The sequence below is a fragment of the Aythya marila genome (genome assembly GCF_965140915.1).
Source record: "Aythya marila genome assembly, chromosome: 20".
Lineage (NCBI taxonomy): Eukaryota > Metazoa > Chordata > Aves > Anseriformes > Anatidae > Aythya > Aythya marila.
Window position 1 is genome coordinate 6,326,556 of NC_139061.1, and position 16,521 is coordinate 6,343,076.

The window sequence follows — 16,521 nt, forward strand, 5'->3', positions numbered from 1 at the left end:
TCCCATCCTCTCCTGATGCACACAGATTACATTTCTAGGGATCTGCACGCGTCTTGGAACTGCTCTCACAGCCTGACGCTGCTGCAAGCAGACAATACCACTGTTTTGCTGATGCCATGGAAACACCAAGACAGCCGATTGCACTGCGAGCCCAGGCTGCTTTTGGGGGGAGGAGGGGGAAAATGGGAAGAAATCTCAAAGGTGGCACAGAAAAACAAGTCACCCAAGAGGCACAATCCTTTTTTTCAAGTACAGAACTTGATCTAAACAGAGTTGGCAGCATAAATAGTTAATATTAATCCTAAAATACTGGGGTAAAGGGGGGGAATAACTAGAGCAAGCCAGGATTAAAAAAAAAAAAAAGGGAAAAAATCAGAGCAAAAGAGTTACAAGGTAAGCAGAAAAGTGAGCTGCGTTGGGAAAGGTAGGCAGCGTGAAGTTTGTCCTGTTTACTGTTTAATGTCTAAATTGGCTCTTGAGCCAGGAGATAAAGAGCTGAATGCTGCAGGCTGTCAGAGGCTCAAGAAACAAAGCAATTCAGGGAATGCCAGGGCACTTGGAGTTTCCTTCCCTCCCCCAGAGCTCACTCCTGTTTTCAGAGGAGTGCCTCTTGATTTATCAGCTTCATGCAATCCAGATTTAACAAGTTCAAACTGGATCTTACTACAGAGGACAGAAAAAAAAAAAAAGGCCAAGTCTTGTTTTGCAATCCCGGGTATTTTCAACAACAGTAAACTAATGTACTCTTTCCTGTTTGCTCCATGTACTGAATCAGAGCTATAAATACAGCCGAGTCCAGCGCAGCGAGCACCCCTGAGCCTCCCCAGCTCACACCAAGCTGCACAGAACAGCAATGACTTCACTTCTCCCACCCCTGTTTGGGACGAGACACCTAGTCCAACCATTAGTCATGAGAGTCAGCTGCTCTGCACTTTGTGCTTGCTTAGGATAAGCAAAGCAAATACCTGATGAAATAGGTTTCCCAGTGACAAAAAAAAAATAAAGTTATCACAGTCCATCCTGAGAGGCTACTTTCAACAAGTTATCTGGAGGAATAGCAACGAATAGTATTTAAAAAGACACCAGGCTAAAATTAGCTTGACATTCAAGTGCCTGCCCCTCCATCCTGGGCCAGTTCCAGCCCTCCACTAGACCCTACCAGCAGCTGCTGGCCGCACTCTGACACCAGTAAGTGCCGTACATGGTGTATTTGCTGAGTAATCAGGCACACTGGCCTCTTGCAAGGACCGAGTCTGGGTCAGCTTCCCGTTCCAAGGAAGCAGATAAAAGCCTCTAGGTTCCCTTACCTTGATCTTCATCTCCAGACATAAATTCAAGGATGGTATTCATGGCCCCCATGTAGAAGATGAGCCGCAGCTGAGTGACACACATGGTGATGAGGCTGAGCAGCAAGATGGGACTGAAGACACTCTTCATGAAGGAGGGAGCAGCTGCAGAAGGAATAAGAGGGTCACTGAGGAAGGTAATATACCCTTCTAGATGGGCATGTTTTCAGAAGAGGCTGTGGTTAGCAGGTTTTCTGGCTGGTCATTGCAACACAGTGTGCCTGTGGCAGCTCCAGATTTACTGGTAGCAACTGTCTAGTGCCTTACAAACATCCTTAATGAGTGGCGATAGCTGCTGGGAGTTTGGCTAACACTAACTGGAGTGAGGAAGCCTCACCTAATTCTGTGGATTAGAGTGAAAAGGAAACTTCAAGCCATTTATTTTTCCCACTCCCCTGGGGAAGGAAGGCTTGGTGATGGCAGCAGTCAGTCTAAGAGGTGGCGGTGACCAACCGCGCTGTCCTTCTGCAGCCAGACCCGTACCCGTGATGTTGTCCCCACCACTGGCAATGGCATATCATGTGTTTAGGCAGGCGTACACTAACAGGATCCCTTATATAACTAAACTTGTATTTAGATAACAGTGGCTGGCACATGGCCCTGGCAGCGTATGGATTACGTATCACACTATCTGATAAAAACAGGTCTGGAGCAGAGCACAGAGGCCGTCGGCCTTCTGCCAGTGCAAGCATCCCCGGGGCACCAAGGGAACCACACCTGAGCTGTCGGGTTGGCACTTCACTTCGAGGTCCACCGTGGACAAACAGAGCTTGTTGTTCTCTTGCAAGGCTGTCAGCTCCTTGGGGCCCTTCATGGAGCTCCCCACGCTGAGGCGGCGCCCCACGGTCGTGACTTGCTTGTAGAACTGCTTCCCGGTGATTTTGTGGTCAAATCCCAGCCAGCTGAACTTTATTTTCACCCTGTTGGGAAGTAACGAGAACGAGAGCTGCAACACAGGGTAGGGAATCAGAAGCAGCAGAGTTGCAGGAATCAGCCTACGTGTGGATTCACGGCACTAGTTTTCATCTACAAACCCACAAATGGGTCTGGATGCAGAGATATAGGCCCTGGGCCAGTTTGGTGTAGGTCAGTATAGAAATGCTTATTGCTTCTGGCAGATTGTTTTCTTCATGACTCCTATGCTTTGAAGGTTCAACTTTCCACAGATATTCACCACTCGAGATAAAAATCTAATGGCAGACATAAATCCTCAGCCTCGGAAGAAATGGCAGCAATAAACAACACGCAAAGGAATTCCCTACCCACTCCTCTATATTAGCTGTGCCACCACTTTCTAGAGAATTAAGAATGGGATTAGCCCCCGGGGCTAATCTAGATGATGCTTACGTATAGTCCATGTCTTCTGGTCCAGGGAAAGGCTCCAGTGGCCAGTTGAAGAAACAGTTGAGGAAAACCAGCCCTGCACAGCTTGCCCACACGAGCAGAATGAGGATGAAGGAGACCCCAAAGTCATAGATAACCTACAAAGCACAAGGAAATATGGTTTTCGCTGTAAGAGCAGAAAGATCTTCGATATTCTTAGAATATCATCTGAAAGGAAGTTGTGGAAAAGAACACACTATATTTAAAATGGGTTTAACACAAACAGTAAGAAAGGACAGTTCTGTGACACGCAGGCTTGGAGACAGCTGTACGTGCACATCTTTAGCAACAACTACAGTGACAACAGGACCTCCAGCTGCAATGGCATGCAGCTGTATCACAAATGGCTCCCAAAGGTTTTCACTGAGGACCTCCTCTTTGGAAAGCCAACAGGAGCTTCCCTGCACCCTTGAGAAGAGCCTTCTTTTACTCTGTCTCTTACTCTAGCTCTGCAGTGAGCCGTCACTGGTTCAGAACCGCTAGGGACCACCAAGGCAGCCCAAGTGACCATCTCTTCTCTCCCCTCAATGCAGTTTGCTAGCTCTGAAGTGCTCAAAGCCAACCATTGGTGACAATCAAACAGATAAAGTACACACATGTATTAAAAATACACATAAATAATACCTGGAGCTATTTTTTATATAAAATAAAACAGACTTTAATTAAAAAGTAATCATCAGCTATTCATTTTTCCTTAATGAACACCCTTAAGATCTTACAGCATGTTAGCAAACAGACCATCCTCTTTGCAGTATTTGTTGAGTTCTTGAGACAGGCACTTGGGAAGTCTTTAAACAGGAACTGAATCTCGTAAAAGCATCTCTAAAAAAGTGCTTTAATAATTAGTCCCTTTCTTTCCACATTATTGCTAAATGGTGCAAAACCCCAGCACAACAGCACCAGGAATGAGTCACGGTCCCACAGCCTCACCTTGATTCCTGGAAAGGTCACAGCAGAGGAAGCATAGGAGCCAATCATCAGAGCAATGAACGTGGAACGAAGGTCACCAAACATGTTGGGCAGCTGGGGGGGAGAAAAATCGGTTGAAACAGGTTGCTGTTGGGAAGGGAAAACAAGGCAAAAAGAAGGAAGGAGGCTCTCTTGAGAAGCTACTGGCATTTAGGATCAAGACTTCTGGCTACCAGAGCCCGAAGAAACCAGTTTTCTTCAAGAACAGCTCATCTCTTCAGGATAGTGCCCTGCAGGTTGCAGTGGTGTCTCCAGTGTCAAGGAACGTCCACAATCCAAGATTTATGCGCTTAACGATACTGCTTCCTTCCAGACTGACAGCGTGCTTTGCATTGGTCACCTTTAGCACAGGATTGTTTGTTCCAGCCCTTGTGCTTTCTTTGAGTTCCTTTCCTTGAGGCTACAGCCACCACCTCTTTTCCTTTCCAAAAATACACGCTTGAGTTCTCTGCCAGTCACCAGGCAAGAGCTGCTAGACACGGGCTGCGAGAGCTGAACGATCCCCAACACACCCCGTGACACCTTGAACTGCTTACACACCTTGGGTCAGCACCCAGATCCGTGCAGTAGATCAGAAAGCTCCTGTTATAACAGGAAGGAACAGGGACAAAGACGAACTGCTTCGCTAGGTCCCCCTGTGCAGGCAGGGTCTCTGCAAGGGAGACCCGGCTCCTATCGGGTGCGACGGCACCGCCGAGAGCAGACGGGGCTGGTTCTGCAAGGAGTTGTTGGGAAAGCAAAGCTCTTGCCACGGCAGCGAGGAGCACCTCACGCAGCAGTTCAGCCAGCTCAGCAGCTCTCCCCAGACTGCCTCTCCAACCCTTGTTTCCACTCGGGACCCGAAAGCAAAGCTGAGCAGGCAGAAAAAGCCCCGAGACCTTCCCGCTCATGGGAAAGGAGGAACTTCCCATTTTTCTACACCAGCCTGCTAGCTGAAAATCGCAGGGAGAAGCCATGAAGTTGTAGGGTGCAGAGAGCTGAGCTGTGACCTCCTGAAGCTGCTCAGTGGGCAGAGATTCTGCTTCAGGCAGCCAGATTGCCCTCCCGCCTCCCTTCTCCGGTCACCGACTCCCCCCAAATTCACTTGGGCATCATCACCACATCAGCCTCGGGGGGCCTTTAAGCCAGGCACTGTGGGTGCCTTCTAGGACTGAAAGCCTAACCAGCGTTTTATCTGTTTTCAGAGACAGCTGAACAAAATGATTCAGAGAATATTGGAGCCTGAGCAAGCACATGCTCTCATCGCATTCCCGTTTCGCTGCTGGAAAACAAATCCATCTTTCCCAGGAGCAGCATATAAGGCAAGTGAATCTGGCTCGTGTCACGGTGGGACCAGCCTGTTTACAGCACAAGTATTCCTGCGCAGGAATGCTCCGGGATCCATCTGGCTGTTTATCATCTCTCCCTGTCTCACTGCAGAGCTTTCTATGCAGCGCAGCCTCCAGGTCCTTGGATAACCCCAGCCCAGGAACAGCAGCAGCGATGCGCCGAGCCCGATGCTGAGCCCCGAGCAGGCACGGAGGAGGCAGAAAACACCGTGCTCCTCTGCGGCGAGGATCCCCACACCCAGCCCCAGATCCCCGCATCCGGGAGCGCTGCCAACAGGCTGCTTTCAGGAGCTGCAGACAGGAAACGGCAAAGGATCCAAAGGTCTGTTACCAGGCTCAAAAATCCCTCCCTGGGAGCGCTGGCCTAAAATACACAGCCCAGAAAACTGCATCTGCAGAGCGAAATAGCTGCAGGTTGCAGGGGCTGGTCGCCGTCAGCAGGCAGGGCATTTGTTTCATCTCGAATGCCCCAGACCTAAAACAATCTCCAGAAATTACAACAAACAGCTGCTGCTGCTGGGCAGCTCACAAACACAGCTGCTTCTTGGCTCCGGCTGCTTTTCCCCGGAGCCCCAGAGATCACAAAAGGCCTTTTTCATAAGCAGACAAGCAGCTCCCAGGTGGATCCTCCTGCTCTGGGGGCTACCGGAGACCTAGAGCAAACCCGAAATCAAGCAGCCATGTCTGGGAAACCCGAGTCTGCTTTGCCTCGGTGGGGACACAAGTCCTAGAAAGGCTTGAGGCTTCCTAAAATCCTATTTGGCACCAAGCAAGTGGCTGGCTTAAAGAAAATTGGATAGAGGAGATTCATTGGGTTGGATAAGATCTTATCAACTGCAACTGCTAACACTGAGCTCTGGGGGGGAAAGGAAATCCGAGACTACCTGAGGGGACAGGGGGGAGGCAAAGAAAAAATAGCCCAGACCCAGATAAAAACCCTCAGACTGCCAGTGCCAGCGCTGGCAATGCCTGTGCAGGTCTCTGCAGACCAGCTACCAAACTAACACACAATATTTACTAAGCCATTTTTCCAGCTGTCTTTACAGCAGTGAGCACTGGAAAAAATATGAACCCTAGGGACAAGAAAATAATAATTAAAAAAACATCAAAACACAAAACCAAACCAAACCACAGAGCAAGTAGGCTCTTTGCTTTCCTGCCACCAAAAAGATCTGATCCTCAGTCTGACCTTACTCCTACAGGCCCGAACAGACTCCTCCATTAACTTCTTCTGGTACGGGTGTCTCAATTCCAGAAGATCTACCATGAAGAAACTCTTATGTCTTCAGTTTAAAGGTCAATAATGCTCAATGTATAATTAACTTTATGCCCTGTCTGAAAGATACTAACTGAATTTTGCCATACCATAGCTATTTTTTTTCCTGGAGTCCTTTATTACAGGTTTGCAATCCTAAACTGATAAAATCATTTCCTCGTTTCCTCTTGCAGATGATTTTCTCCTCATCTACCCTATAGCGATTTAAAACCTTCAATTAGTTTTACAATTTTTCAGCTTTTCCCTGGAGACAGCCCCTATGCAAAGGACACCACAAAAACCACCACAGTGGCGTTACCAAGCCCAGTGTCCCTCCTTCTTGAAAGAACAGTGGAAAAAAAGTCAAGGGACCAAGAACTGGAAAACTTTGGTTTGCCTATCAGGAGGTATATTTGGAAATATTACAGACAATAAAAATCTGTTCTCCAGGAAAGCCACAAACTGCCCGCTTTGTCCGAGGCATATGGAAATTCCTGTTCCCGTTCTCCAACAAAAGACCCCAGAGCCCTAAATACTGCTAATATTTCCGAGCAGAGAAGGTTCCCTATGCAGAGATCCCCCCCGCCCCGACCAAAGGGCGCTGTTTGCAGCAGAAAATAAGAGCAAAGCAGCTGTAGTTCTTTGAAAGGAAAACAGGACAGAAAACAATCTATAAAAGGCTCTTTGTGGTAATTTATCACACATGTTTATTTCTTTGCATGAAATAGCTCCGGAGCAGAACCAGCGCCAGATTCCTGTGTTGCTGTCAGAGCCACCAATACGGATCTGTTTCCATTTCCAATCTCCCCTTATATTGGCTAAGACCGAGTCACGAGGCAGAAATCTCCCCCTCTGCATTTTAACAGCAGGCACAGCCTGACCTTGTTCCCAGAAGCAGGAACACCGCCGCTCTCTTGCTTGCTCCCCCTCCTCCCTGAGCCACAGCACCCGGTGCAGGCGGCCCGGCCCTGCAGGGTGCCACACGCTGCTGGCAAACCCCAGGGACTTGTTGCTGAAAAACCCTTCAAATCCAAGGGGCACGCTTTGTGGGGCTGCAGTCTCGTTTGTCCCCTTCCCTAAACCCTTGCAGAAGACCATCAGACCCCACCGTGCCCAAGCTTGTGGGTGTCCCCAGCATCCAAAAAGCGCCCGACCGTGGTGCATGGGGACCCAGGGTGGCCACCCTGCCACCGAGCAGCCACCCGGGGATGGCACGGGACCTGCTCACGCACCAGTGGGTTTGACCCATTTCCTAGGGCGTTCCAGGTCGCTGGCTGGATGAGGAAGTCACTTTGCTTCGACTCGTGCATGCTCGGCAGCCGGCGGCAGCCAGAACAAGCCCACTTGGCACTAGGTGCCAATTCCCGCTCACCACCCCTGCGCAATGACCTGCCCTCCCCACGTCCCTCCCTCTTCATCCCCAGGGGGCCATGGCTGGAAGGGACCTCGTGCCACCAAGGAAGGTGACTCGAGGCACGAACCGTGGCTCGCAAGCAGGGGCACGGCAGTGAGCAAAACACACGTGCTCGTAAGTCACCGGCCACAGCAACGTCGCGGTGCAGGTGAGGTGCTTCCCTCACACTTTGGACAGTTTTTAATCACTTTTACACGCCTCAGGTGCTGCAATGCCTCTGCACGGAGGCACGTGCAGCTCTACCTGTGCCTGGGTTTGGGGATTTGGACCCGAGGCCATCCCAGCTCCCCGTAACGCACACCGCTGCCTGGAGGAGCCGGCTGTACCTGCGGTCTCCCCGCGTGAACTCACAGCTCTGCCACTTGCTCCAGCCCTCCCCGAGGCTTGGATCGCTTCTTGGAAGATTTGACCTTTTTCCTGCAGCCGTACTTCCTCTGTGCTGTGAAACTGGCTCGCTAACGAGGGCGCTAATAAGTGGCTTTGCTTATTTCTTCTGCTGCTAAACGCCACGGTACAGCACATCCAGTCTCAGCCCTACCCTTGCCCTTCCTCCTATCATCACCAGTGGCTCAAAAATAATCTGTGACCCCTTAATAACCACCCGGAGAGACAATAACCAAAGCTGGCAGCTGCAGGATGGGAATCCTCTCCTCTCTCCCTGCGGTACCAATGTGCTCCTCTCTTCCTTGCTTGTTTTTGAAGCGTGGCAGGATGACATTTGCCCCACAGTTCTTTGGGAGCATGGCCAAGGCTTCCAGTGAAGAACATTACATAGAGCCGTGAGACCGACATCTGCACACACTTTTGAAAGCTTTGAATACGAAAGCAACAGCAGTAACAACATCGCAGCGCACGCGGTGATCTCTAAACCCAGTCCCTGCCAAATGTAGGTCTCAGGAGTTCAGCCAGGGCCTAATCCACGTTAAATTAGAGGTAACCTTAACTACGAGTTTAACTTTTAACAGCAAGCCCAAGGTAACGCGGTCCAAATCAGGAAGTTTTCAATCAGTGCTTCCCAGGCTCTTTTCTAGGAGCCTTTCCACCCGACCCTGGTTCAGCCACACTGACAAGGGTAATGAGGTGGAAAATCAAGCAGCTACTTGGAGAGCGATACCGCTTCTCTCTCCAGGCAACACGAACCCCAAAACGCAGGGACCCAGCTGACGGTTGTTGACCAGTGCTTGTAACACAACCCACGGACTGAAGCGACCCACGCAGCTGCGCAGACAGAGCCGGGGGCATTCAGCAGCTCGGCTTTTCTAAGGAAACCTGGAAGGGACTCTCACCCTTCCGAGAGCCAACACTTTTGTGCTGGAAAACAGAGGGGAAGAGGTGCAAAAAGCGCTCACAAAAAGCTGGTCCTGCCCTGCTGCGAGGGCTCTGCACCCTCCTGATGCTTCCTTCTGTTTGTCAAAGCTAAACTGGGCGCTGCGTGTACAGGCACACAGCAACCTGAGCCTGAGCCAAAAAAAATCTCATTTTTTTCACCTCCATCTGAGATGCAAGAGGCAGGTAATAAAGGAACGGAGAAAAAAAGCCTTAGACTAACCAGCTACCACCCAGCCTTTCAGGTAAAAGTGTGACTGACCCTTTGTTCCAAACAGAGCCATGTGCTACCCGAGCCGCAGGCAAGAGATCCACTTTGTTCCTTCCTGCTAGCCCAGCTCACAGCCACAGTAAGGAATAAAATAAGAGTCAGATGGTAACTCTTCGCTTACCGTGAGCGATGTGAAGGTCATGCACATCCCACCAAAGCCGTTCAGAGCCAGCGCAATGAATATCAGCACAGACAGAGCTGCAACAGAATAAAAAAAGCTCAAGAGCCTTTAGTGGGGTGGGGAGGGAAAGGAGACCAATGTGCCATCAGGACTTTGGTCCCAACGTGCAAACCTCAGAGGACCAGCACCCTTGGGACGTGCCACACTCCTTCCAGCCCAGCTCATCCCACCAGCACCCATCTCCCTGGCCACACAGCGAGAGAGGGGCTTTTCTCTAGGGAGCAGGCTTGCTGATGTAGCTTCTCTGAATGGGTCCCAGAAGTAAGATGTACTTGAAGGAATTGGGTTCAAAGTGTCATCGCACTATCTGGTCTTGAGGAGCACGCTCCAGCCATCCCCAGTGAGAAAGCAGATTACACGTGGTGTGCTATTACCCATTTCCCAACCCTGGAAAAGCCAGGAACTTGCTTGAAATTGCTTCTTACAGCACTTGGCCAAGTGCAAAGCTGGGGGAGACCTGGCTATCTCAGGCTTCTGGCCCTTGCCAAGCACTTACAGCCTCCCAGGCCAGCAGACCCTTGGTCTGTGTCCCCAGCGAGACCCCAGGGCTGCACGTGGAGCACACAGCTCCGTGCACGTTCATCTGCACCCCAAAAATTGGGCCGCAACCCCAAAACCCTCCAAACTCAGCACCAAATGCCTACTTACAGTCGGGGTTACTGGCACCGTATGCGATCAGCACGCAGGACACAGCGAAGCAGGCGCTGAAAGGGAACCAAAACCATGAGTGTCCTCCAGCTGGCCTTACGTGCAATAAATTACACATCCCTCTCCCTCCTCAGCACCTCGTTAAGCCAGCGCTGTATAATTTATGTAAGGAAGCTGGCGATTTGGAAACAAAAATCCAGGGAAATACCCGCAGATTACCGAGAAGCCTTGCACAAGGGCTGAAGCAGCAACATTCCCTCCCACTGCTCTGGCACAGCTCTTGCTGAACCCAGATGCCCCGCTGCTTTTCCAGCACGGAGCTTGCCCAGTCATCCCCTCGAGGTGACCCAGGACAGCAGCAGCCTCGGTTCTGTGACCCAGCTGCGGTCACAGCTCCTCGCAGGTAGGGTCTGAGTCAGGCTTGACCTTCTTTTTCCCACCCTGCCTACAGGCCAGTTTGGTTTTGGTACAGTTCAGTGCTATAAAACTCAGCAGCGCTGGGGCCCACTGCGCCCAGCAAGCCACATCCTCCCGTGCCACGGCAGGAGCTGCGAGTGACATTGTTATCGGGGACAGAAAGCAGCGCAGACACCACATGGCACAGAGGGGACCCAGAAAAGGCAGGCAGGACGGGTTTATCTCAGAGTTAACTCCCCAGCTTGCGAGCTCTGATGTAACATCTTGGTTTTGCGCCTCTCAGGACATAGCTGAAGGGGAAAAGCTAGCTGCTGTGACTCACAAGTGACTCCGCTCTTCCTCCAGGCTCCATCTGGCCGGGAAGCAGGGAGCAACGCTGGAGAGCTGAAGCTTGGACACGGAGTCCCAAAGCCCGTCCCTTGTGGAACAACTCATCGTGCTGCCCAGTGCTGGCCAAAACCATCCCAGAGCTGCTCAGGCACCCCATACACAGCCAGCAGCTCCCAGACCAATCCCCCATAAGGTTCCTGATGTTTCAGGGGCATGCCAACAGGCACTGCACCCCTCAGCCTCTGATAAAGCGTGAATTCACCCCTCAGCCCACCCTAGTGCCCGGGACACCGACCTGCCCAGCAGCCGCAGCTTGCGAGGGCCGTACTTGTCCATGACAATGCCCAGGGGCAGCGTGATGGCGCTGAGCAGGAAGGAGCCGATGGTGAAGGCCAGGTTCAGCATCTCGTCCTGGGCGTTGCACGTTGGCCACTTGTGCTCTGCCTCCGTGCTGTTCTCGTCCTCAGGGCTGCCCGTGGAGTTTCCTGCACGGGACGATAAAGGAGCATCATTGCAGCGTGTTGGGACAGGGCTTGGAGGCAGGCAGGGAAGAGAGGAGCCTCCGAAATTATCTCGATTATTTTGATTGCAATCAGTAAGAAATGGAGAAGGGAGAGAAAAAGAGCAGAAGGACAGGGGACAGCTGACGAGGTCAGCTCGGAGCAAAGGGTGCGCAGGCGCCCGGGAACAAGTCTCCCATGAAGAAGGAGCAGGAGGGCAACAACCTCAGGACAGGGCAGAGCAACCCGAGGACAGAGCCCCATTAATTTATAGAACTACACAAGTTACAGGGCACTGCCCCAGCAGGACTAGAAGGGACCGAGATAAAACCTAAAGTACTCCTAATCCAGGACTGGCGTGCCATCAAGGATTTTTTCCGAACTAAACTGGAAGTGATAACCACAGCCAAAGCGGCTATTTTGGGTCCAGATGCCGGGCTGACGAGGCCTGGCACGGAGCTCGGAGGACGAGCCTCCTGCTCTCGCCCTGTGAGGGATGGGGAGGCAGCGGCCACCGCGCTGTCCTGCTCCCAGGGGGGCGGGCAGCTCACCTGCCCCCGCCGGTCATTAATGGGTTGGGGCATCTTTAGCTTTGACCCCGTCATTAGTTTTTTTTGTGTGTGTGTTTTTTCCAAGTGGTTTTAGGCCACACGGCTCAGTTACACCTCTGACTTTCTGCTCTTGACTTGAGGAACTGTGCAGGCAGACTCCCACGCTGAGCAGAGCTGGCGTTGTGTAACAGACACAGAAACAGGACTGGGAGAAAAAAAAAAAAAAAAAAAAGAAAGAAAAGGAAAAAGAAAGAAGTTCCCTTTTCTCTGCAGCAGCAATTTCACCGGCTCTTGCCACCTTCCCTCCTGTCACAAGCCCATCCCAAGAAGGTTTAAGTCTCCTCCAACAACGTGGGTGCCTTTAGACTTTGTTAACCCAGAGCCTTGGTGCGCTCCACCCCTCCTTCACCCGGCGCTTATCTGACGTTTCGGTAACCTTTGCTGGTATGACAAAGCACTTGCCTTTCTTTTTTTTTTTTTTTTTTTTTTTTTTTAAACTGCTGCAGCGAGCCAGTGACATAAAGCACTCTCCTCCATATTTAATAATTGATCTGACAAAATTCAATATTAAAGGAAGATTAGAGGGAGGAGTCACCTATGTAACCAACTGTGTGAAGTGAGACCTGAGATCTTCAGCACTGGGGTTAATTAGCAGGAACCCCTAATATTCCTAATATTTGAGCGAGGACGCTCACTGCTTGGTGTGGCTCATGGTCAGGCTCTCCCCTGCTGCTCGTGCCACCCCATGTCCCCATCCCACGTCTCCTTCCCTTCCACCCCATTCCCCCCAAGCCCTGGAGGTGACTGGTTTCACCCTGCTTCTCCCAGCTGGCATTTTTCTCTCCTGCTTGCCAAAACAACCCTCCCGGCTCTGTGTCAATCGCAAACAAACCACGGGCCACCTTCCAGACGCCAGGTATGAGCAGGAATTCAGGCGCTGCTATCAGAGGCTTACGAGCTCCTGCAATCCTTTCTCTGCCCCCTCCCAGCCCTCTGGGGAGGATGCGAGGCGTTTCCATTCACGTTGCCCCCAAAAACAGCTCTAAGATGGTCTCAAACCGCCTGTGGCAAGCAATGACTGTTTGCTCATTCCCTTTGCTGTTTGCTCCTGGTGGATAATTAATCCAGCCCTTCTCCTGCCCTGATAGCCAAGGGTAGCCAAAGTGACAGACATGTCCCCAAAAGGCCCTGTGCAGCAGCATCCCTTCTGCGGGGAGGATGCACTTGAGTCACATCCTTACAAATCAGTCCTGGACAGACCTGGGAGCCTCTGTGGCTTCACACCACCTCTATATCTCTTCACCTTCACTCTTTCCTTCACCATCTCCCCGTGCTGTGGCTCAGGACCCCAAACACCGACGTCCCACGCGGCAGGCGGAGGTGCGGGGCTTCGCCCCCAGCACCAAGGCTCTGGGGCTCTCCACCGAGATAAGCTCACAGGAAACAGATGTGGTGCGAGGCTGAAGTCAGAAAAACAAGAGGGGTGGCGTGCTGGGGAGGGGGGGAAGAGTGACAAAACAGCAGTGATTTCCCTGTGTCAGCACTGTGCGGACACAGCTCAGCTGTGGACGAAGGGACGTGGGCAGTGCAGTGACCTTACAGCCACAAGAGGATCTCAGACCAGAAATATTCAGCACCGGGAGCCGAAATAGATTAATTGACGTTAATATATGGGTGTGTATGGTCGCAGCGTGACCCCAGGGTGCTCCTGCTGACTGCAGGCCCTCCGACAGCACCGGGGGGAACGGCGAAAGGGGTTTGGCCACCTCTGGAGCCCTGCTGCTGCCAGGAGGGCTGGGACCAGGGCAGCGACTGCAGGCTGTGCCTGTACCAAGCGCCTTGTTTACAGCTGCTGGCCGCCAGCTCCGAGGAGGGGCCAGGCAGCAGCGCTATGTGGAAACACAAATTGTTTGTGAAAATAGCAGCAGCCCCTGAGCAACAAGGGAAGATCCAGCAAGGCGTAATGGAAAGGATTCGAGCGGCCCTTGGCACCTCCTCGTCCGGGGAATCTCTGGGAGGTGCCACAAATAGAAAATTTTGGAGGGGCTGCAGGTGCCTGGCCATGGAGCCTGCAGGTCACCTGCAAGGGGAGTGAGTGGCAACGTGTGACAAGGACAGGAGGAGATTAATGGGCAGAGAACCTGCCTCGCTGCTCACCTACCCAACACGCCTGGCTACGGCAAACAGCCGTTTCCTTCAATCACGGCTCAGATCCTGTTCCAGATCACTGCACACCACACTGCCACGAAAAGCTCCTACGTGCCCGGCTCCATCCACAGCGGCGCTTTGGGGAAGGGCAGTCCCTGTGCCGAGGGCTGTGCCCTCCCCAAATCCTCCTGCCAAGTCCACCTTGGACGTTGTGCACGTGTGCCACCACGGCACGTGAGTAGCCCAGGTTGGGTCCGTGCACGCTCCCCGCGGTCTCACCGACCAGCCAGAAGGAGCTGCGAGTCTTTATCAGCAATTACAAGAGCACACTGCTTGTTTTTACAGCGCTTCCCCTGCCAGCAGCAGGATTTCTGCTGCCCAATTAGTAGTTCTGAGTTACTATTTAAAGAATGGCAGAGCTTAGGTGAGAGGAAGGCAGCCTCGGTAATCATTTATGTCAAGCTCATCGCTGGGATTTGTTCAGGCTGTTCCGGGGACGTTTAAAGCCATCCTTTCTCCCACATGAAGTGCTGTAGGTTTCACGAGAGGGTCAATCATTAACTACTCTTTGCTGACCCCTCCGAATCCCAGGCACACAGCAGGTCACCTGAGGAATGAGCCTGGCTTTTTCAGGAGCGGCTGCCATCTCGCACCAGCACAGGTTTCCTTTCATCTTGTTCCTTGGATCAGCCTGAGCCGAGCAGGAGAGACAGCCCTGGCAATAACTCTAGGACACTGTCTGAGTGGCTTCACCTTCCTCTTCTATTTTATTTTCAAAAAAAGAAGAAAAAAGAAAAAGGAATAATAATAATAAAAAAAAAAAAAACAGGGACAAAGTCTGGGAGTGCTGGCAAAAAAAAAAAAAAAAAACAAAATTAAGAAATCACAGCAAAATGCATGTGCAAACAACTGATCCGCAGCCTGCCCACATAAGAACATGTTTTCTCTTTTTGGGATGGTGTCATACTTCTGGGAACTGGGAGGAGATGTTCTTGCTTTACACCGCTGCGAACTCAACGGGCTCGGGCTTCCCTCCGCGCCTGCCCCTCTGCTCGCACCTCCCTGACCCCGATGAGCCCCGGAGCAGCCCCAGCCCCGCATTATTTAAGCCCCCAGTTGCTCCCCGGCTGCGGTTTGGGTCCGCAGCGGTTCTCTCCCCAGCTGGCGCCGCTGACAGCTGCAGGGCAGCGCGGCGAGCTTCCTGCTGAACTCGAGCTTTTACCACGCTCACACTTTTTCCTGTTTACAGGGTCGCGTGCGCAGCCTCGCCACGAGCCCTCCGCACGTCTCACCAGGCCCGAGGGGCCCTTGGGGCTACGAGGCCCCACCGCAGCCCCCGGGGTTTGGATCAAACACTCCAGGGCCGCGAGGCTGCGCCTTCCCTCGCCCCCATCCAGGTGTGTTACGCTGAGGTGGGTGAATTAGTTTATCGCCTCCTCGGTTTTCCACAGCCCCGTTTTACAGGAAGGTCCTCTGTCCCTCTGACTCCTTATCTTTGCTCTTTGTGAGCAGATTACCAAGTTCAATGGTTTTTTTTCCTTTAAACGTGCTTCAGAAATGCCTAAGCCTTGAGCTTCCCAATCCAAGTACCATCGCGGCAGCACGAGGCCCTGACCAGATCAAGTTCCCCGGCGGCTGATAAGGCCCAAATCCTGATAAAGACCGCGGAATCAGCATTCGAGCCGAATGAAAGATGCTGCTTCAGTTGGTTAAAGGCCAAGTGGTAGTGTAGTAAAATTCAAATGGGAACAAAGTGCCACCACCGGATTCCTTGTCAGCAAATTTCAAGCATACCTCGCGCTGTGGTCAAGTCTGCCACCCGGAACAAGCAGAGCCCTCCACTCAAACCCTCTTGCACAACGGCTTTAAAAATATTTGCTGCTTCGATGGGGGTTTTTCCAGGTGTCCACCTCCGCTCTTGTGCAACTGAGCCGACCCTACGTGGTTGTAGGGCGGATGGGCAAAGCCCAGCGCCAGAAGCCAAAGGCAGAAAGGGAAAAAAGGGGGGATTTGAGGAAGACCACGAGCCCATCGTGAATTGGAGCCACGTTCTGGGCAGCTGTAGCTACCTTCAGAGAAGAGCCTGCGGAAGGGACAAGGTCTAGTTTTCTCTTTAGTTGGAAAGCATCACAAAGTGCAGAGCTTTTGCTGACAAACGAAAAGCCCTGCCAAGAACCTTTGGCTCATTAGGAAAAGTCTTTTTTTTTTTTTTTTTTTTTTTTTTTTGCAATACTTACATGCACACAGCGGCATTAGGAACAACAAGTGCCCAAAGGCTACTAGTTACAATTTCTTTGTTTCCACCCATCTTCCAGCGAAGAGCCGCATGATTCAATGGGTTGTGCTGAGAAAGGCAACTGCTGCGCCACCCTAAGCCCAGCAAGGGTCAAAGGCAGCACGGTGCCAAGCCCTACGGGGTCGGTCAGGGCTCCTGCCACCACAAAGGCATCTGCT

General features: G+C 51.9%; 1 protein-coding gene and 1 long non-coding RNA gene across 3 annotated transcripts in view; one reads left to right on the forward strand and one right to left on the reverse strand.

Moving 5' to 3' along the window:
* SLC43A2 (solute carrier family 43 member 2) overlaps nt 1-16,521 on the reverse strand; it is a 28,785-nt gene that overhangs the window by 8,497 nt on the left and 3,767 nt on the right. The window contains exons 3-9 of the mRNA XM_082776050.1: nt 11,164-11,353; nt 10,122-10,177; nt 9,414-9,490; nt 3,660-3,752; nt 2,694-2,827; nt 2,064-2,266; nt 1,308-1,451 (exon numbers count right to left, since the gene is read on the reverse strand). Coding sequence (XP_082632176.1) covers nt 1,308-1,451; nt 2,064-2,266; nt 2,694-2,827; nt 3,660-3,752; nt 9,414-9,490; nt 10,122-10,177; nt 11,164-11,353 — 897 coding nt within the window. The remainder of the gene's footprint in view (nt 1-1,307; nt 1,452-2,063; nt 2,267-2,693; nt 2,828-3,659; nt 3,753-9,413; nt 9,491-10,121; nt 10,178-11,163; nt 11,354-16,521) is intronic.
* On the forward strand, nt 1,369-7,041 carry LOC309885769. 2 transcript variants are annotated; one of them, XR_014318848.1, is made up of 5 exons: nt 1,369-1,483; nt 4,883-4,999; nt 5,118-5,348; nt 6,229-6,322; nt 6,540-7,041. It is a non-coding gene; the product is annotated as an uncharacterized lncRNA (long non-coding RNA). The 2 variants fall into 2 exon arrangements; XR_014318847.1 differs by having other exon boundaries at nt 6,229-7,041.